This window comes from Nerophis ophidion, linkage group LG09 (genome assembly GCF_033978795.1).
Source record: "Nerophis ophidion isolate RoL-2023_Sa linkage group LG09, RoL_Noph_v1.0, whole genome shotgun sequence".
Lineage (NCBI taxonomy): Eukaryota > Metazoa > Chordata > Actinopteri > Syngnathiformes > Syngnathidae > Nerophis > Nerophis ophidion.
In genome coordinates, this window is record NC_084619.1 from 27,468,056 (window position 1) to 27,491,342 (window position 23,287).

Genomic DNA, 23,287 nt, shown 5'->3' on the forward strand with positions numbered 1-23,287 from the left:
TAAATCAAGCTATGTACAGTATTTGTTTGTTTTTAATATTTAAAAGTACTGTAGGTCCTTTTTTCCTTTGTGCCATTTTCAGTGATTAGAATTATTCCTCCCATGCAGGCCCGTTGTATGTGATAGTGGAGTATGCTTCCAAAGGTAACCTTAGGGAGTACCTCCGAGCCCGCCGACCTCCTGGGATGGAGTACTCCTACGACATTGGCCGTGTCTCTGATGAACAGCTCACTTTCAAAGATCTGGTCTCATGCACTTATCAAGTGGCACGGGGCATGGAGTACCTAGCATCCCAAAAGGTAAGAGGGTACACATACTCTACATGAACACACCAATTCACCCCGTCTCGTTTAGGTGACTTAAAAGAGATTTTTGTGCCAAAGTGATTGTGTTGTATCTAGGAAAGATTTTGTGACAGGCTGTGCTTGTGCGTCACTGTGGGAATTCTATCTCCTAAAAACACTGATCTCAGCCCCTACCAAACCCCTTCATTGTGTCTCATTTCACAACAAAGGCTCTCTGTGTGAAGGAATTGTCATTTTTTCACAATAGTGGTGCAGCCATGTTGTCTAGATACAGCCTCACGCTCCTGCTCACTGTTGGAATGTGACACTCACTTGCGCACGCACACACGCACAAACACACACACACACACACACACACACACACACACACACTTTCTTGCACATGCATGGTCTCTAGCTCTGAGTCCAGCTTTGAGGACTTATTCAGACATATACTTACAAGTACAGACTTAATGAGGTGATGGTATTTAGTGCAGCAGTGCTACCTGTGGTCAGACGATTTCATTTATTTGTAGAATGACGTAAATGTCTTGTTTTTCTTTTGCCCTCATTTTTCCGCTTTGTGACCCCCTCCCTTTTCCCTCTTTCCCTATGGCATTTTTCACTTCTCACTCTCTCTTTTCCTAGTGTATACACAGAGACCTGGCAGCCAGGAACGTCCTGGTCACAGAAAGCAACGTCATGAAGATAGCTGACTTTGGCTTGGCCCGCGATGTCCATAACATCGACTACTATAAAAAGACGACCAATGTGAGTAATCACCCTGCCTCCTGCAAACATCGCATCATGTTTGTGGAGCCACACAGTGTGATTTACCCATCCCTCTAATTCACAAATTTTTCTTTTTCACTCTTTACTTGAAGTTGTGTCTTGGCAGCAGCAGCAGGTTCCCAGGCAGCCTGTGAATGTAGGGATTCTGGAGGCTGCCTTGTTTACCCCTCTCCTTTTAGTTTCATAGGCACTTATACAATTAGACAGCAAAAGAGATGCAGCAAGCAGGGGAGCGGTTTAAATATAATTGACAACTCCATAGCAGCCCAGTGGTGTCTTTCTTTCCCATAGCGGAGCAGCCAGGTCCGCACACCCTCATTTTGTATGCATGGTTGCCTTTTCATCGCATGCACCATCTTGCAGAGAACACGCTGTCAACAACAACAATATGCAGCGATGTTGAGAGTAATGATGATTAGGACAATGGCTGCCTTGACAGTGACGAACACTTACGTTGTTAAATCTAGAAACCAGAGGTCTCTCAACAAGTACCCTGTGAGTTTATCGTTGGCTCGCAGGCTGTTTTTGAGTAGCTCACAAAAAGGTAAAAAAATATTTGTCTGAACTCTCAGAATTTGTGTAACTGTTCAATTCAGACAATATGCCATGTAATGATTTATCACAAAATAGTGACCTCACTGTTTGAGTGCAGATCTGCTTCCTAATTAAAGTACAATTTAAATGTTGCCAGTTAAATAAAACACAAAGGGCCGGATCTACTAAGATCCAAATAATACCCGCTAAATACAACAGTGTGTGCAAACTATAAAATGGGTGTACTATTAGTGGCCGTGTTGTGGGTGATCAACTAAGACTTTGTGGACAATTGATAAAAAGTGCAAAAGTGGTGGACTGTCCTTTTTGAATCAGGTTTTTGCATGTTCTATCAGCACCGTGTGCCCATGGAAACACTAATTTCCCTCCACATTCATGTTATCATGCTAATACCTGTAGGGTTTGGCAATTTTGCACAAGAAGCACATCTTGTAAGCAAATCTGTTACACCTTTTCTGCAGTATAGAATCACAATTTAGACAGGAGAAACAATTTTTTGCACGTGGAAGATGCGATCTACAAGGAGGAGGTGAACCATTACAACGCCGCAGCGCATTTATGCATCGGATATTATCCAAACGCAGGAAAAGGCATGTTATAAGATTTTTTTCATATGAAGATAAATAAAAAAAACTAACTCAATTAAGAGAGACCAAAAACTATTAGTTGAATTTGTTTTAATCGGCCCCTTAAGTAGCTCTGAAATTATTAAAGGATATTGCTGAATAGACAATGTCTAATATTTTTATTTTCGACCGTCCAAATATGTTGACAAGCATACTATATGTAGGATGGAGCTATAGTGTGATCACCTCTTTTTTTACAGCCATTTCTGTGGAACTATCAGTTTGAACGTACTATCTTTCAGGCAAGTTTCAGCCTTGTTCAATCACACTAACTGTGCTAAATAATTATATTTGCATCTTCTCCTCAAAATATTGTGGGAATTCTGATGATCAGCATATATTCTGCGTATTCATAAAGACAGATGCTAAATTTATTTTTTTCCTTTATTTTGTTTATTTAAGAGACGCAATAATCAGTTTGCGCACGCTATCAAGTTTGCATGTGTTTTAAGACGTGGAAACCTTGCTCAGGCCCAAAATATTTTGTTTTTGTCAAAGTAACTAACAATATTTAAAAAACAAAGAACTAGAAATAAATGCAAACTGTTATGTTATTTTTGTTGTGGCAAACAAAGTCTACAGCCTCCATTGGGTTGAAATAAGGTATGACAACAAACATTACAAAAACAAGTAACTCTTGGCCTTTTTTATTTTGTATAAGTATCGCTCAGAAGAAAAAATGTTGGAGATCCCTGATATAGACAGTCGTCATCGGTGAGCTGCTCTTGCTCTTGTTTAGTTCTCTGACATTGCCATAGAAACATGACATTCTCGATTTCCCTCTTGTGACTATAAACGTTATGCACATCTGTTTTTCATTTAGAGATCATTTAACTGAAGCATGAGTCACCATTAAGCCACCAAACAAATATTGATTGTGGCTGCCTTTGCCTTCCTGCTATTGCTTAAATATCACAAAATAAATTACATTATCCAATACTTGTTCATCAGCTTTATTGCTTGAACAAACAGTTCCTGAGGGAATTACCCTAATGCCACTTGCATATATCGGTCTTTCTCAAACATCCCAGCAGAGCGAGGACAAACAAAATTTAATTTAAAAATTTGAATTGAATTGATTATTTTGTTTGACATCTCTCCTTTCTTTTGTCTACAGGGTCGTCTTCCTGTGAAGTGGATGGCTCCCGAAGCGCTTTTTGACCGAGTCTACACTCACCAGAGTGATGTGTAAGTAATTCAAAACAGCCAATGCAATTACCTACAGGCATTAGTGATAGTTTTACACTCAGTTTTTCACTGTCATGCACACAATCCACTACTTGGAGCTTTAACGTGGCTGTTGTTGTGGCTGTGGCCTGAAACTGCAGGGTTATAGGTAGACGACAATGCAGTCTTAGATGGGCGGAGTGTTTGCTGCCTATAGGGGGCTAACGCTGGCCAGTTTGGGGCAAAAGTGAGGATTTCACGCTAGACTTGTAACCAATGCTGTGTTACTAATCTGAGTAGCTTCAAAGGGCCCTGGAAGGAGCCCAGAACCTGACAGAACCTCCTCCCCCACTGATTCAGGTTTTGCTCCTCCGGCCTAACTCGGAAGTCTCCCCTCTTTTTGGGCCCCCTACGCACATGTCTAAATGCGACCAAGCTGCAGTCCTCCTCCTGCTTGAACCCCTTTCCTTCCACTCACTTTGAACATGAGGCTCATCGTTTTGAAGATGCTCAAAATAATCCCTCGTTGAATCTTTCACCCCCACCATTCTTATTTTCATTCATCTGGTATGTGAATTGCTGACCCGTCGCTGTCTCGCTTTTTTTAAAAGTTCAAGACCACTCATTCTAAAAAGAGAACAAAGGAAGAGCATTACTCTCTTTTTGGTGTTTGAGTCGTATGCGACCTGACAGCCTTGTTTGAAGTTTCAGCTCCAGAAGCAAGCGGCAGAGGGTGTATGTGGCAATTAGATGCATGCCTTGCATGCTGACCTCTGGAAAAAGAGATTCTGCCTGCGTCTTTAAGTCATGCACCAGTAGCAAGTCTAAACAAGCTTATTCAATTAGGTTTATTTTGAGGCTCTCTTTTATGTCGGCATCTGTATTTGCTAGCGTGCTTTACACAATATGTGCACATACCGTTCCACAGAGCAGTGATATTCAATCAAAACAGTCACTGTTAATTAGAGTCCATCACTTACTTTTAGGTAATAGTTTTTTCTCTCTCATATAACAAATGAAAGCAAAAGGCAGGCTGTAGGGGGGTGTTCTACTCAACAACAGAGGCACAGAAGATCCATATATGACATCAGATTAAATGAATACATGAATTACAATGGAAGTCATCCCTTGTTGGGCAGACAAATCTTGCTGTCATATGTAAAATGATGCAGCTCAATGCCAGAGAGAGGCTTTCTTGGCTAATCCCATTTTATATAGACTTCAATTATCCATTGTTTTCTGAAATGTTCTGAATTATTTTAGGTCATCCATATTCATGATTCTCTTTATCGCCGTCATAAAATAGGATACAAAGCGTGGGAAAAATGTAGCGACTTATAGTCCACAATTTACGATAGTTGTTGTTGAAGGAAAAAGTGAACTTTGTGATGCGTCTGTTAAAACAATGCACCACTCTATGTTTAAAATGAGCAAAATATGTAAATATTACAAAACCCAAAACCAATGAAGTGGGCACGTTGTGTAAATTGGAAATGAAAACAGAATACAATGATTTGCAAATTATTTTCAACTTATGTTCAATTGAATACACTGCAAAGACAAGATATTTCATGTTTGAACTGAGAAACTTACATTTTATTTGCAAATAATCATTACTTATAATTTAATAGCAGCAACACATTGCAAAAAAGTTGGTACAGGCACATTTTTACCACTGTGTTACATCGCCTTTCCTTTTAACAACACTCAGTAAACATTTGTGAACTGAGGAAACCAATTTTTGAAGCTTTTCAGGTGGAATTATGTCCCATTCTTGCTTGATATACAGCTTCAGTTCTTCAACAGTCCGGGGTCTCCTTGTCATATTTTACGCTTCATAATGCGCCATATTATGGGAGACAGGTCTGAACTAAAGGTAGGCCAGTCTAGTACAAAGTCACGCTGTTGTAACACGTGCAGAATGTGGCTTGGCATTGTCTTGCTGAAATAAGCAGAGGCATCCATGAAAAAGACGGTGCTTGGATGGCAACATATGTTGCTCCAAAACCTGTATGTACCTTTCAGCAATAATGGTGACTTCACAGATGTGATAGTTACCCATGCCTTGGGCACTAATACACTTCCATACCATCACAGATGCTGGCTTGTGAACTTTGCGCCTATAACAGTCCAGATGGTTCTTTTCCTCTTTGGTCCGGAGGACACAACGTCCATAGTTTTCAAAAACAATTTGAAATGTGGACTCCTTAGACCACAGAACACTTTTCCACTATGCATCAGTCCTTCTTAAATGAGCTCGGGCCCAACAAAGCCAGAGGTGGTTCTGCGTCCATCCATCCATTTTCTACCGCTTGTCCCTTTCCGGGTCGCGGGGGGTGCTGGAGCCTATTTCAGCTGCATTCGGGCAAAAGTCGCCAACTCATCACAGGGCCAACACAGATCGACAGACAACATTCACTTTTCTGGGTGTTGTTGATAAATGGGTTTCGCTTTGCATAGTAAAGTTTTAACTTGCACTTACAGATGATACACACTGATGTCAGTTTTGATGCAGTGTCGCCTGAGGGATCGAAGGTCACAGGCATTGACGCTTACATGCAGTGATTTCTCTAGATTCTCTGAACCTTTTGATGATATTACAGACCGTAGATGGTGAAATACCCACATTATTTGCAATAGCTCCTTGAGAAATGTTGTTCTTAAACTGTTCAAAAATTTGCCCACGCATTTCTTCACAAAAGGGTGACCCTCGCCCCATCCTTGTTTGTGAATAACTGAGCATTTCATTGAAGCTGCTTTGATACCCAATAATGGCACCCACCTGTTCCCAATTAGCCTGCACACTTGAGGGATGTTCCAAATAAGTGTTTTATGATAACTCCTCAACTTTCTCAGTCTTTTTGCCACTTTTGCCAGCTATGTTGAAACATGTTGTGGGTATCTATTCCAAATATGCTGATATTTGCAAAACACAACTTTTACCCGTTCAGACATTAAGTATCTTGTTTTTGCAGTGTATTCAGTTGAATATATGTTAAAAAGGATTTCCAAATCATTATATTCTGTTTTTATTCACGATTTACACAACATGCAAACTTCACTGGATTTGGGTTTTGTACATTGAACCGTTGCCGATATGCCAATTGATTATAGATTGTTGTTGTTGGCTAAAATACACGAAAGGTCAGGTGGCAGGGCACTCAAAGTGACCCAAAGCATGTTTGTTTGTTGAGTAAAGGATTGGTGCACATGGTCATGGGGAAACAGGGCGACACAGTACTGAGATGCATTTACAAAGTAGCCCAGAAAGGCGAGACCAGTGTGTCAACAAGAGGAGAGACCAGCATAGACATGGAGCTGCTTGTGTAAACAGATGAAGGAACTGATATACACCAGTCTCACCCGCGTGTTGCTTTCTAGCACTTTGCTTGTATCCCCCCGTGTTCATCAGCATGCCTTTGTTATAGGTGAACACTAAAAGACTGAGTGGCTATGTGGGTCCAGTCTGTTATTTAGACCCGCAGCAACCGGCTCATAATCATACAAACCCCGTTTCCATATGAGTTGGGGAATTGTGTTAGATATAAATATAAACGGTATACAATGATTTGCGAATCATTTTCAACCCATATTCACTTGAATATGCTACAAAGACAACATATTTGATGTTCAAACTGATAAACATTTTTCTTTTGCAAATAATCATTAACTTTAAAATTTGATGCCAGCAACACAAGACAAAGAAGTGGGGAAAGGTGGCAATAAATACTGATAAAGTTGAGAAATGCTCATCAAACACTTATTTGGAACATCCCATAGGTGTGCAGGCTAATTGGGAACAGGTGGGTGCCATGATTGGCTATAAAAGCAACTTCAATGAAATGCTCAGTAATTCACAAACAAGGATGGGGCGAGGGTCACCACTTTGTAAGCTAATTGTCGAACAGTTTTAGAACGACATTTCTCAAAGACCTATTGCAAGGAATTTAGGGATTTTACCATCTACGGTCCGTAAAATCATCAAAATGTTCAGAGAATCTGGAGTAATCACTACTTGTAAGCGATGATATTACGGACCTTTGATCCCTTAGGCCGTACTGCATCAAAAACCGACATCAGTGTGTAAATGATATCACCACATGGGCTCAGGAACACTTCATAAAACCACTGTCAGTAACTACAGTTGGTCGCTACATCTGTAAGTGCAAGTTAAAACTCTACTATGCAAAGCCAAACCCATTTATCCATAGCACCCAGAAACGCCGCCGGCTTCGCTGGACCTGAGCTCATCTAAGATGGTCTGATGCAAAGTGGAAAAGTGGTCTGACGAGTCCACATTTCAAATCCTATTTGGAAACTGTGGACGTGGTGTCCTCCGGAACAAAGAGGAAAATAACCATCCGGATTGTTATAGGCGCAAAGTTCAAAAGCCAGCATCTGTGATGGTATGACACAATTTCCCAACTCATACGGAAACGGGGTTTGTACATATTTACAAGGGATGTTCCGATCAGGGTTCCATTCTGACAAACCCGATCCCGATCATCCATGAGAGAGATCGACCAATACCTACAAGTAATAACTCTTTATTTTTCACCTCATTTAAGGTGAGTGCTATTGAAAGTTTTACAATATCAGCAATAATAAGTTCCTTATTCTCTTGTAAATAACTAAACAAAATCAAAATACAATTTCAATTACTCATTAAAATAATTTTGCCCCAAAGTCTTACTATGTCCAAGGACTTATTGTCTAAACTTGTAAACATGCACAAAAACAACAAAAAATGATTTGGAGAAAATAAAAATATCGATTTCGTCACTCTAGTATCGATCATATACTGATACTACCTTTGGTATCAACCCCACCAATTATGGTTTGATCTGCCCTTTTCATTTTGTGTACTGACTGTGACAATGCTGACAAACCAACAACAGTGGTTGTTATATTATCATCTCACTAGAGCACATGTATCAAACTCAAGGCCTGCTTGCCAAATGTGGCCCACCATATCATTGTATGTGGCCCGCAAGAGCTAAAAATGTATGTTTAATTTTTTTGCGTAACATTCTCATTTTGAGACCTTTTATTTTGAAACTGTCGATTCCGTTTCTGGTTTTGTTTACGTTAGATGCGGTAACTTCTCTCCCTTATTTATCCGGTGCACAAGTCTTTAATGGTTAGTCTTTTATGAGAGACATATTAATGGCTTTTTCTAAATTTTTGTATTGTTTATTATTGTTTTAACATAAAAGTTAGAATTATAGCTGTGTCATTTAGTAAAAAGCATATGAAGGCTACATCAATAAATATTATTTCTGATTTAAAGCAACAATATAATTATTTCTATGGTTTTGCGCATCTACTGTATGTAAGCTGCTCTTGTTTTTATTGATATTCACTTTTTATACATATAAGATACACTTTGAGTTTAGTGTTTGAAAAAAAGCGTTACAACAAACCACAGCCCCCCAAAAAAAACGGAGTTATATAACAATATACTGTATTAGGATGGTTTTATTTTTCCATACATTTAGTCACATTTACTGATTAAAACACAGGCTTTGACTTTTGTGTTTAAAATAAACCTTTACTAAAAAACACAACAACAAAAAAAAAAGAATTGTTTAACAATGTATTCTATTAGACGGAGACACTTAATTAGCACTTAATTAGCTGTTAGCTTTTCAGCCGGGGGATTAGAAATAAGACATACAGTAGGGGATTGGCTTTGTGATCGGCATTAAAAGTCATTAATTGGCAATGGTGGCTGACACGTCCCTAATATTTACAAAAGGGAAGTCAATAATAGTTTTGTCGTAAACAAATTGGTTGCCTTTTCCTCCTTTTTCTCTCATTGGGTGGCCCAGTTTGTTTTTGTGTGGTGTGAGTGGACAATGCCCAAACTGTGTGACCACACTGCCAGGCACAAAAGCTATTGTTGAGCGCCATTGCACTGGGAGTGGGTCGGTGTCACAAGCTGAAACTACCGCCATTCACACATGACCTTATGCAAATCACATATAAAGACTGGATGCCCTGAAATTCAGTAATACTGTATGCTTTTCCTTTTGGTACGATTTTGGGGTTTCTGTGGGAGCTTTTGTTCATTCACCAAGAAGAGAATGTGTAATATTTAGGGATGGTAATTCATAAATGGTAAGTGGGTTGTACTTGTACAGCACGTTTCTACCTTCAAGGCACTCAAAGCACTTTGACACTATTTGCACTTTAACCCATTCACACAATGATGGTGGGAGCTGCCATGCAAGGCCCCAACCACAACCGATAAGGTGGAATGGCACGACCGCTCTACCAACCAAGCCATGCTTCTACCACGAGCGCGGACAAATAGAGAACAACGAGGTGGATTGGCATCAATTTAGTTTACTTTAGAAGCAACATGACTTTACAAAGCCAAAAGTGAGGCCTTAAATGGGAAATTCACTTTTTTAAAATTAATTTTGCGTATTCTTCACAATTATTAGGAATGACATGTCTACAGATGTATTTTTTTTAATGCACTGTAACAAAGTCACAGCGGAACCACTGAGGTCCTCTAATCCGCCCCTAAAATCTAATACAAAATATCCAAAAAGCTCCAACTATACTCCATTTACATTTTGTGACTTTATTATAACCAAATATTAGTGATATTGTTATTACAAGCGCTAACGCTAAACTATTTATAGCGGCGCCGTGATCACGAGCTTGTGTGGCTGTGTTGACATGGTCAACTGATCAGATGCTTCCTTATTTCCTTGCTCGTCAAACTTTATTGTAGATCATAAATCATGCCTCCCACCTGGATAGTAGAAGAATTAGGACGTATTTCGACATATTGGTTCACAGATGTGTAAGTTACCCATGCCTTGTACACTAATGCACCCCCATACCATCACAGATGCTGGCTTGCGTCAATAACGGTCTGGATGGTTCGCTTCCCCTTTAGTCCGGATGACAAAAAACAATGTGAAATGTGGACTCGTCAGACCACAGAACACTTTCCCACTTTGCATCAGTCTATCTTAGATGATCTCAGGCCCAGAGAAGCCGGCGGCGTTTCTGGATGTTGTTGATAAATGGCTTTCGCTTTGCATTGTAGAGCTTCAACTTGCACTTACAGATGTACCGACAATCTGTTTTTAGTGACAGTGGTTTTCTGAAGTGTTCCGGAGCCCATGTGGTGATATCCTTTAGAGATTGATGTAGGTTTTTGATACAGTGCCTACTGAGGGATCGAAGTTCAAAGTCATTCAATGTTGGTTTCCGGCCATGCCGCTTACGTGGAGTGATTTCTCCAGATTCTCTGAACCTTTTGATGATATTATGGACCAAAAATGTTGAAATCGCTATATTTCTTGCAATTGCACTTTTGAGAAACGTTGTTCTTAAACTGTTTGACTATTTGCTCATGCAGTTGTGGACAAAGGGGTGTACCTCACTCCATCCTATCTTGTGAAAGACTGAGCATTTTTTGGGAAGCTGTTTTTATACCCATTAATGGCACCCACCTGTTCTCAATTAGCCTGCACACCTGTGGGATGTTCCAAACAAGTGTTTGATGAGCATTCCTCAACTTGTTCCTTATTTATTGCCACCTTTCCCAACTTCTTTGTCACGTGTTGCTGGCTTTAAATTCTAAAGTAAATAATTAATTGCAAAAAAAAAAAAAAAAAAGTTTACCAGTTTGAACATCAAATATTTTGTTTTTGTAGCATATACAACTGAATATGGATTGAAAATGGTTTTTCAAATCATTGTATTCCGTTTATATTTACATCTAACACAATTTCCCAACTCATATGGAAATGGGGTTTGTATATATATGCTCACATCATGTATTTAAACTTTAAAGGAGGTTTTTGGATGTTTTTAAGGGCTGTATCGGCAGAATAGTGCAGCTTCCATTGGCTCCATTGTAAGCAGACTTTGGATCACATTTATTTAATATTTAGAATGCAATTTAAAAAAATCTATCCGTCATCATGTCTTTCATAACGATTGTGAACGATAGGCAAAATTCCCCCCCAAATATGCAGCTCCACTTTAAGAGGCGCATAGCATAGAAAAAAGTTACTTTTTTGAAAATATTAAAAATATATAAATATTCCTCTGTAGAATTCAACAAAATAAAACATGGACATTACACAAGAATGTAACATTTAGTAAAATGTCAAAAGATGCAAAGTGAGATATGGCAAGCCTTTATATATTAACATTTTGATGATTATGGCTTACAGCTTCTAAAAACCTTGAATTGAAAATCTCAGAAAAAAAAGGATTTTCAAAAACTGTAAGCTATAATCATCACAATTATAATAAAGGATTGTCATATCTCACTGTGCATGTATTAGATACAGTAGATCAGGGGTGCCCATTAGGTCGATCGCGATCTACTGGTCGATCTCGGAGGGTGTGTCAGTCGATCTCAAGCCAGGCATTAAAAAATATACATAAAAATGAGCAATCATCAATCATACCAAGACTTCACTTTCGTCAGTTGTTTGACATTCTCGGCACCCGAGGATCTTGTGAGATGACGCTGGCTGCTGCGAGCTCATATTTAAGAAAAGAATCACTAACAGGGCGGACGCAGAGAAACACATTTTATTTCTAGAGACTCCGTACCTACTGTCAAAACTCTAAAGACCGGCTGCACAGTTCCTGTCTTCACCATAAAAGACCTGTTTCATCCTGCCTGTGCTAACAAAATAAGAGTCTCAGAAAGCTAGCGTGCACAAGCTAGCAAGGTACGGAGTTTGATGCCAACGTATTTCTCCCCCGCCCTCAGCGACCGCTTTCTCACTTGCTTGCCCACACACTCACTGACGTCACTCACCTGCTGCCAGACATTAAAGGGCCACACACATATGCTACTCTCATAACAAAGTGTTTAAAAACGAGTATGCAAGTTGGACAAATGAGATGCCAAATCCAACCACTTTCATGTGGTATTGGACAGAAAGGAGGACTTTTTTTTTCCTCCATTTGAAAATGCGGACGTTATCAGCACCACTGTCTAATTCCAATCAATGCAAGTCATCAGAATCAAATACACCAACTTATATTCTTGTCTTCATGAAAGAAAGGAATCTATGTGTGTTAAACATGCTTGTATTATCATTAAACATCATTAACTTGTTAACAAAAATGTATATTTCATAAATAAATAAATATAAATTATAAATAGGAATGAGGTAGATCTCCTCGACTTGGTCAATTGAAAAGTAGCTCGCCTGCAGAAAAAGTGTGAGCGCCCCTGCAGTAGATAGTACTTTATTGATTCCTTCAGGAGAGTTCCCCCAGGATAATTAAAAGTTGAGTTAATATACATTTTTAGTTTCATATTTTAAGTTGAATTGCTGACATGAATGGACTTTTAGACAATGTTCTAATTTTATGAGTTTCACATGTATAATGGAAATGACTGTGAACATTTGGTTGGAGGAAAACTTGCAACTTTTCTCTGAATACAATTGAAAATTCACCTATTGTAGCAAATACATGCAAGCTTTTGACCACGAACTTAGTCCCCGCTCGGTGACATTAATCTAGCGGCAGACGTGATCTGGAGCGAGTACTGCCCGCTTGGGAGCCAGTCAGAATCTGTCTTTCTCGTTATTTGCATCTAAATGAAAAGGCATTCCTTTCGATTTAACAGACAATAGCGCTAACATGATACGCGGTGAGTTAATACTTGTTCCATTCAGATGTCGTGCTAGCGTTACTGCTGCTGGGATGAGATTGCGCAGTTCAAAAACGTGACATTCATTTATAGTTATTGCATGCCGTGTGTTCAAATGTTTCAGCATATTGCTCACATTTCATCTTGTTGAAATAGCAGCCTCATAATTATTACACGTTGTCCTGTTGCAATCTTTTCTTGTAAAATATTGCCAAATTTTGGAGTGTTTCTGCGACCTGGTCGCCATGTTGCTGTCTGACGTCACCACACATGTTGTGTAATGACAATATTCCCACCTGCAAGAATTGTTAAGGGAATCATTTGAAAAAATGGCAAGCGATTCCAAGGATTTGATACACTGGGAACATGTTCTGAAAAAGAACCGGTTTTCAATTGCCAGCAATATTGGCTGTGTCTGATGAGAGAACCTTCATTGTTTGTTCATCACAAAGTTGTTTGTTTGAGTTACGGACTCTCCAGACCTTTTACATCAAATTGATCAAAACTGGAAGCCGAGTTTATTAAGAATTTAAGATACAGGAAGAACTAAGTGTCTTGCTCAACCCCTAGGAATGGGTACGGACCAAGGTTTTATGTCACGTCCAGTTGCATCTACGACACCGCCTCAAGCACTTAACCAAGCATTCAGCACAAATTGCATCAGACTGTCTCCCGGAAATGTTACAATTTTCAAAGCCAACAAAGCGAAAAGTAGACGCTCGAAAATAGACTGTGGGTTCACTATTCAAAATGTGCTTGCTCTATGCTAATTTACATTGGATTTGCTATAGAAATGTTACGATTTACATTTTACATGGTGATTTTGTGTCTTCCAAATTTGGTAATCAAAACCACAACCAAGATGCATGTTACAATCAAACAGTTGGTGATAGGTACAATACTTACAGCATAAGGACTTTGTAGGCTCAACAAAAGAAAAGACAGGCACATTAAACTTGATGGCAAAGACTGCTGCCTGGTTTAGGCAGCATACTGTACTCTCCACTACTGCCATCAAACTTATCGGAATTGCAACTGCATGCAAAGTCTGTAATACGGCATGGTGGATAGAACGGCCGTGCTAGAAACTTCAGGGTTGCAGGTTTGATTCCTGTCTCTGGCCATCCAAGTCACTGCTGTTGTTTCCTTGAGCAAGACACTTGAGCCTTGCTCCCCACTCACACTGGTGAATGAATAATAGGTGGTGGTCGGAGGGGCCTGAGGCGTTAATTGGCAGCCACACTTTCGTTAGTTTACCCCAGGGTAGCTGTGGCTACAAATGTAGCTTACCACCACTTTAAGTGTGAATGTAGAGTGAATGAATAATTCAGCTCAACCTTTCCCTGATCTAAACCAATATTGATCAACATCAACTCTTGGAAGCATCAAACAGGTTTATATGTGGTTATAGTGTATGTATATATTCTCATTCTGTTTTGCACACTCTTAGAGTCAACATGTGCATATTCATGTACATAGTGTCATGTACATCGTGTATATACCCCCTCCCCCCATTTTGTGTATATAATGTTTTTCAAATCCCCTGAAATGTATACAGTGTATATGTACATAATTTATAAAGAAAAATTACCTAATTTTTGATATACATGTTACAGGGTATATACATTTTATTATTGAATGTATTAAATGTGATGAATATTTAATGGACCACAATGGAAACAATTCTTTTGGCTTTTTGTGCCATCCATTTGCCTTTTTAAATCATTACATGGATTCAATTCTTTAAGATGTCAATAAACTTCTCAATCAATCAAAAAGTAATGGGTTCTCACTTCTCTGTGAGCGCTTTGAGTATCTAGTCTAAAGAAACGCGCTATGTAAATCTAATCCATTATTATTATAATTATTATTGTTATTATTATAAAATGTAGTACAGTGCAGTGCTGTCACAGAAGTGTAAGAAAAGAATAAAACATGTGTACAGCACCGTTTACTATCACAGTTAAATGGGTGACATTATGATTTGATTTCTCGTGGTCTACATAATATGTAGTGGTGGTTCGTAGATTAGTTTTTGCAGACTATCTTTAAGCTGCTTTCTGTTCCGTCTCTTCAGGATGCCTCATTTTGTGGGCGATTTTGTTTACAGTCCTCCACTTCAACTGCTTCCTCTCCCCATCAGCCATGTTGTAGTTTTTAGCGCTTCCATAGCATGCCTACTGCCAGATATAAGTTTGAACTACATGCTACTTTGTTTTAGAACTAGCAACAGTGCAGAATGCATTTGCATGTACGAGCCTGTCTGCAACGCAACAAGAAATTAGAGAAAAGGAAGGAATTTATGACTCCAGGGCGGACAACAATGGTGGATTCAAGCAAACCTCTTTGGGTAAAACTTAACCATATATTGACATTACCGACATTACCGCTGACTTAACAAAGGGGGCAAATTCTAAACAGCCAGTTTTTTAGGAAGTATGAAGGAAGCCGATATTGTTTTATAAATATCTCCGCTATGCCTACATGGTTTGATTTTCAAGTTTTCTGACTTATGCAGATCTTAAACACACAAAAACAGGGACAAGTAAATACGATAAGTTTGTTTTGAATAATAGGTCCCCTTTAAAATATTTTAGTACTTTTTTTTTTTTAAACAATCAACATTTACACCCACAAGTTTTGACTTCCATGTTAAATTGATTCAAATGTGAAAAGTACTTGTCGCCATCAAACCCTGATTGATATATTCTAAGTAAAGGAACAGGCCCCACAATTTATCTGCTGTTTCATCCTTCTTCTTTTTTTATCATGCTTTGCGTTGTGGGTAACAATTTCATAATTAGTCATTGATCATTTTAATAATTGATTTTGTGTTAATCGTGTCTTGAAGTGAAATGGCAGATGGGAAAATAAGAGCGCACTCAGCTGCAACCAGCAGCGGCGCTGCTGATTTGCTGCCTAACGATGCACATGTCAATTATCTGAAGTTGAGCGACATTGGCAAAACCTCCATTATTGAACATTTTTATATTTATTTTGACATTAGTGTGGAAACAGGAGTCCAGAACATTCAGAAGAAGATTTGATTCGCCCATGCCTTTAAGAAAGCAATTGATTCATTAAGTAAATTCGCCCTATAGTTGATTGCTTATCCCTAAACATGCTTATATTGTTTTCTTGACACAGGTGGTCTTTTGGGGTGCTGATGTGGGAGATCTTCACCCTCGGGGGGTCCCCGTACCCTGGCATTCCAGTTGAGGAGCTCTTCAAGCTGCTCAAAGAGGGCCATCGCATGGATAAGCCTGGCAACTGCACCAACGAGCTGTAAGTCTGCCAAGCATTCAAGAGGCAACAAACGCACTGGTCCTCTTGCGGCTACCATCAGATCTATGACTTTGCACCAACTCGGTCTCCTCTGTCCATTCTGTCAGTGTCACAGCTGCTACTGAGTGCTATCCGTGTTTCACACTGAGGACGATAGCACAGCTTTCTAAGTGTTGGTGGAAATCTAAAGAGAAAGCAGAAGCAGAGGAAAATAGTATTTGAAGGTTTCAGAAAACCTTTTCACAGTATAAAAATTGGATATTGCTGATGTTTTCAGCATAGAAATTATGAATGTTTTGATCAGGGTTTTTTGCTGGCGATTCAAATACCGATCATCCATGTGCGAGATCGGCTGATACCAATACTGATACCAATCACATGTTTTAGCTGTAAAAGTTTCAATGTATTTATCGTGAGTATTTAATGACCGTTTAACAATACCAACACAATATTTAAAGTAGTTCCTTATTCTCTTTTATTACTGACAATTGTTTGATCAATAGTACGCTATAACTAAACTATTTACTACTCATTAAAACCTTTCCTATTATGCTTAGGGAATTACTTCATCCAAAGTTTTTTAAATATTAACTAAAACAAGAAAATAAGGATTTTGAGAAAATAAAAACATTTCTACCTAATCGCTCCAGATTAATCATATACTGAGGTGGTATCGACGCCACCAATTTATGGATCAATCCGCCCTCCTCTTACCTGTCGTGTACTGACTTTGACATTTGTTGTTTTTCTCTCTAATTCTTATTAATCTACTTGTTAATTTCCTGTTTGCATCTGCATACTTTGTGCTGCATCCAGGTTCCATCTACACTTCTTAAACTTTATTAAGCACTTATTTCTTGGTGTATTTTCAGGCTAGATTAGCAATTATCTTATCTATCAACATCCCTGTGCCGCGCTTGCTCTCTTTGGGTATAGCCTTGTCCTCCAGTGATAATAATACTTGATAATGCTACTTAAGATACCAGAAATGCAGTTTATTTTCCATAATGGTAGTGATTATTATTAGCTTAGTGGAGCAGCTCCACACTGTGTATGGAGACAAGCAATTCGCTTGCGCCCTCTTTGTCTGCTGGGGCACTAAAATAAAAGCAATGTCAAAATAGAAAAATACTTTTAATAACACTTTGTTTCTCTTTTCCGCTTTGTGTCTCTTAGCTACATGATGATGAAAGACTGCTGGCACGCCATCTCATCCCATCGACCAACGTTCAAGCAGCTCGTTGAGGATCTGGATCGCATCCTCACCCTCAACACCAATGAGGTTGGCGCGGCTTTAATAGTTTTCCACAAAGTTCCTAAAATAATTTACGGTGCTTCCAAGCCATACTGCGCTAATGTTATGGTTTCCCGGCAAAGGGAATTTGGCCCTTTTATGAAAATAGAAAGGAATAATATGATACATTCCTACACTGCGTAACATGAGTTTCCATCCAACCCAAACCTCCCACAAGTGCATGCAGGGTTCAGCCGATTGTTGCTGGAAGTTTTAGGAGCTCCCTCAGCGTTGTTGGTACTAGGTCCTAATAGTCACCCCCACTGGCGCACGAAAACACTCCGAATGATTTGATCCAGGCCCACCATGAACGCCAACACTCTGCAACGCTGACCGATCATTGCAACCATGCTCCCTATGCTGCGCCCCATTCCCCTTCCTGTCTTTTGCGGTATCCGCTGGCTTAGCTGTGGAGATGGAAAGCTGTCAAAACTCGTATCTCCTCTGGAAGATGTTGAATTCAAGCCAATAAAGCCCAAGTTCCTTCATTTTGAACTTTTGAAATGCAATAAACCCCCAACCCACCATTCCCTCTGCCCTAAACCGCTGGCAGATGTTGAGGTCTTTTGGAATGTGAGCTGGAGAAAATGGAAGCCAGTGCTTGTTTCGAGCAAACCCCAGTAAAGGCGTCTCTCTCACAAGTCCACCCAGAAACGGTCATCAAAGACAAGGCAAAGACAGAACAAAACGTCTTCTCTGATGGGCCGCGATAGAATTAATAACAGGACGTCTGTGGTTTCATCTTCTTTCAAGTGATGTGTTCGTTTTTCCTATTGCTGTTAGTTGGGGATGAACTTCAGAGCACTGTCAAGTTATACTGGATCACAGTGGTGTCCAAAGTGCGGCCCGGGGTCCTGCAACTACTTTTTATTGACCCTCTGCATATTCTACATTTAAAACTAATGTATTTTGAATGATATACATGATTAGTAGGGGTGTGGGAATAAATCGATTCGAATATGAATCGAATCGAATACGTTGTGCGATTCAGAATCGATTCTCATTTTTGAAAAAATCGATAATTTTTTGAAATATTTTATTTAATTTTTTTATCAATCCAACAAACCAATACACAGCAACACCATAACAATGCAATCCAATTCCAAAACCAAACCTGACCCAGCAACACTCAGAACTGCAATAAACAGAGCAATTGAGAGGAGACACAAACACGACACAGAACAAACCAAAAGTAATGAAACAAAAATGAATATTATCAACAACATTATCAATATAAGTTATTATTTCAGCATAGCAGTGATTAAAAATCCCTAATTTACATTATCATTAGACATTTATAAAAAATTTAAAAAAAGAACAATAGTGTCACAGTGGCTTACACTTGCATCGCATCTCATAAGCTTGACAACACACTGTGTTCAATGTTTTCACAAAGATAAAATAAGTCATATTTTTGGTTTGTTTAATAGTTAAAACAAATGTACATTATTGCAATCACTTGATAAAACATTGTCCTTTATAATTATAAAAGCTTTTTAAAAAAAATCTACTACTCTGCTAGCATGTCAGCAGGCTGGGGTAAATCCTGCTGAAATCCTATGTATTGAATGAATACAGAATCGTTTTGAATCGGAAAAATATCGATATATTATCGAATCAAATCGATATTGAATCGAATTGTGGGACACCCAAAGATTCACAGCCCTAAGGATTAGATACTAGACTAATTTGATTTGTCAAATATAAACACAAAACTAAGATGTTTTGTCCGAAAGATTAGCATGTTGTCAGATAAATTGGATTGATTTTAGCATCTTTAATGTGCAAAATGTATCAAATTGGCACGTCCAATAATCTTACTGTGCGTGGTCCTTAGTAGACAAAATGTGAAGCTTATAAAGATCTAAAAATGTTTCCTCGACATATGCATACTTTTTTTAAAAGCAGTCACATAGGTTAACCCTGCAGCTACTGAATTCTGCACGTGTTTAAGGAATTCTTGCAAATCCATCTATGTTTACAGTATATAATCATTTGGCCACAATATTAGGTACACATAAACAATATAAATACATTTTATTTAAGTCTTTTGCATTCAATTTGTGTTGTTATTTGTGTTACTACTTTGTGTTATTTCATTTGCAATACTTATCAAAGAGCCACACATTTAAATGTATCTTGAAAGTGTTACAATATTACACACTACTTTAATATTACACTCTACTTTACCAAACAATCTGTCACTCCTAATTGCTAAATCCGATGAAATCTTATACATCTAGTCTCTTACGTGAATGAGCTAAATAATATTATTTGATATTTTACAGTAATGTGTTAATATTTTCACACATAAGTTTCTCCTGCGTATAAGTCGCACTCCCGGCCAAACTGTGAAAAAAACTGCGACTTATAGTCCGAAAAATACGGTAGATTAAAGTCCTATGCATTGTGAAGTTGTATACAATGTGATATTATTAACCTTTTTTTGGTCTTAATTTTTCATGTACATATGATGTCATCCTTGTGTATTCAGGAGTACCTGGACCTGTGCACGCCCACAGAGCAGTATTCTCCAATCTTCCCCGACACTCGCAGCTCCTGCTCCTCCGGCGACGACAGTGTCTTCTCCCACGAGCCCTTACCGGACGAACCTTGTCTTCCCAAGTATCAGCCCATCAACGGCAACGTCAAAACATGAGCCGCCCCCCAACACCCTTTACCCAAACGCCAAACTCTTCCCCATTTTGTCCCCCCTCTGGCTCCCAGCTGACTTTCGGACCACTTCGGGACCAGGCTGGCAGCAGCGCTGTTGCACTGCCATTTGCATACGCTACATTCTACACACCCTCGTATCTTAAGGAAAGGAGAGGAACCTTATACAAGCTGAGCTTTTATACGGACGGAATGAACTGACATTCCTTCTCTCTCTTTTTGTCATATAAACAAAAACGTTAATCATATCAGATTGTCCACAAGAGGTTGGGATGATGTCTGGAGACATCATTCCAGCGGCTGCCATTCCACGATTGTTTTTTTTTTTTTTGGTATGGACCAATGTGAACTTAAAGCAGATGACTATAAATAGGAAGAGGACTAAAGAGAAAAAGCTTTGACTAACAAAAAAAAGAGAGTAATAGAGGAGAGCATGCATAGAAATGGCTTCCCTGTTTATTTTGTAATATTTCTTTTTTACTTCTCTTTCCCGATTATTGTAGAGAGAAAAAATACACAGTATAATGCAATATAATGTGTAGTTCTGGGTATATTTGTAAATATCTCCAAATATGTATAAATATATATTATATATTTACAATGAATTATTTTTTGTATGGACTCAAAAAAAGGTACTCACCCCACACCTTAATCCACTCCCCTTACCCGATTCGGAGTACATATTGCACATATTTTTTACATACACATACACACACCTAAAACCCTGTTTTTACACTCGCTTAATAACAAACTGTTAAATATTGGCTTTCAGGGACTAAGGTAGCATGTTAATTTATTGATTTGTGATTTGTTTTTGTATTAATCAGAAAGTCTGAAGAGAAAAAAAATCATAATATTAATAATGTCTAAATAATTCATGAAATGTATTTAAAATGATCCCTCGGCAGTTATAGAAGAACATGTCCTATTTCTAGTGGGATTGACAGAATCATGTTTTGTAAGTTTTTTGTATGAATGTGAATATTAAGTTAAATGTGTACATTTTATAGCCAGCTAATCCCTTTCTCGTGTATCAGCGAAGGCATTTCTACCCTGACCTTTAACACATTCTTAGCATGACCTTAGGATATCAGAGTTGTCACCTGTTACTGGTTTAAAGACGCTACTTTGCCGCTGCCTCGTGTAAATTCTACGTCAAATGTGTTTTTAAAGTTTTCTCCACTCAATCGAACACAAAAGTATGACATCATTCAAGTGGTTTTATTTTCTACAGGACCAACATTAAGCTGTTTCTGTGCAGATGTTCATGTCGCATTTGCAAATAAATAATTGAAAAATATATTTTTCTTCCGATTTATTGTAATGATAATTGTCTGTTTTGTGTTACATTTTAGCACAATCTTCAATTTGGCACACGTATTAAAGTATACTTTTGCAAATATGAGTGATTACACTTATAGACTAGGAATAGACTGATTTGCTGCTATCGCTTTAAATATTTGGCTGCTTCTCATAGTTAATGAATTGCAGTGCATCTGGAAAGTAGTCACAGTGCTTCACTTTTTCCACATTTTTTTATGTTTCAGCCGTATTCCAAAATTGAATAAATTAATTTTTGGCCTCAAGATTTTATAGACAAGTTTTTTTTTTTAATTTAATTTAATTTTGTAAATTAATTAAAAATTTAAAAAACACATGCACATAAGTATTCACAGCCTTTGCGCAATACTTTGTCGATGCACCTTTGGCAGCAATTATAGCCCCACGTCTTTTTGAATACGATGGCACAAGCTTGTCACACCTATCTTTGGGCGGTCTCACCCATTCATTTCATCCAGGATGTCTCTGTACATTGCTGCATTCATCTTTCACTCTATCTTGACTAATCTCCAATGATGCTGCCCCCACCATGCTTCACTGTAGGGATGGCATGAGCGGTGCCTGGTTTCTTCCAAATGTGACGCCTGGCAAAGAGTTCAATCTTTGTCCCATCAGACCGTAGAATTTTGCTTCTCAGGGTCTGAGAGTATTTCAGGTGCATTTTGGCAAACTTTTTTTTTGTTTACTAATAAATTGCTTCCTTCTGGATGCTACCATACAGGTCTGAGTGGTGGATTTCTGATGTGTTGGTTGTCCTTTTGGAATGTTTTCTTCTCTCTAATTCTGACACAGTGACCTTTGGATTTTTGGTCACCTGCCTGACTTGACTAAAATCTGTCACGAATTCTGTTCATAACTTTTATGGACAGAATTTCTAGGCGCAGTCAGGGCGTTAAGGGGATCCGGTTTGGTGGCTGCAGGATTAGGTCTGCTTTTTGCAGATGATGTGGTCCTGATGGCTTCAACTGGCCAGGATCTTCTCTCACTGGATCGGTTCTCAATCCAGTGTGAAGCGATTGGCATGAGTATCAGTACCTCCAAGTCTGAGTCCATGGTTCTCGCCCGGAAAAGGATGGAGTGACGGGTTGGGGAGGAGATGGCACAGCGTCATGGATGAAAAAGAGCTGAGTTTCAAGGCAAAGCTCTCAATTTACCGGTCGATCTACATTCCCATCCTCACCTATGGTCATGAGTGAAGTGAAGTGAATTATATTTATATAGCGCTTTTTTCTAGTGACTCAAAGCTCTTTACATAGTGAAACCCAATATCTAAGTTACATTTAAACCAGTGTGGGTGGCACTGGGAGCAGGTGGGTAAAGTGTCTTGCCCAAGGACACAACGGCAGTGACAAGGATGGCGGAAGCGGGAATCGAACCTGCAACCCTCAAGTTGCTGACACGGCCACTCTACCAACCGAGCTATGTCGCCCCATGAGCTTTGGGTTATGACCACGGGTACAAACGGACGAAATTAGTTTCCTCCATTTGGTTGCGGGGCTCTCCCTTAGAGATAGGGTGAGAAGCTCTGTCGTTCGGGAGGCGCTGAAAGGAGCCAGATGAGGTGGTTTGGGCATCTGGTCAGAATTCCCCCTGGACGCCTCCCTGGGGAGGTGTTTAGGGC

The 23,287-nt window shown here is 39.0% G+C and overlaps 1 protein-coding gene across 6 annotated transcripts in view; it reads left to right on the forward strand.

Annotated features, from left to right (window-relative positions):
- The window catches only part of LOC133559198 (fibroblast growth factor receptor 2-like), a 67,395-nt gene extending 45,770 nt beyond the window's left edge, over positions 1–21,625 (forward strand). For all 6 annotated transcript variants that reach the window (XM_061910720.1, XM_061910722.1, XM_061910723.1 and 3 more), the window contains 6 exons: positions 109–299; positions 933–1,055; positions 3,375–3,445; positions 16,221–16,358; positions 17,535–17,640; positions 20,147–21,625. In XM_061910720.1, the coding sequence (XP_061766704.1) occupies positions 109–299; positions 933–1,055; positions 3,375–3,445; positions 16,221–16,358; positions 17,535–17,640; positions 20,147–20,311 (794 nt within the window). In that variant the 3' untranslated portion in view covers positions 20,312–21,625. The remainder of the gene's footprint in view (positions 1–108; positions 300–932; positions 1,056–3,374; positions 3,446–16,220; positions 16,359–17,534; positions 17,641–20,146) is intronic.
- Positions 21,626–23,287: the final 1,662 nt, after the last annotated feature.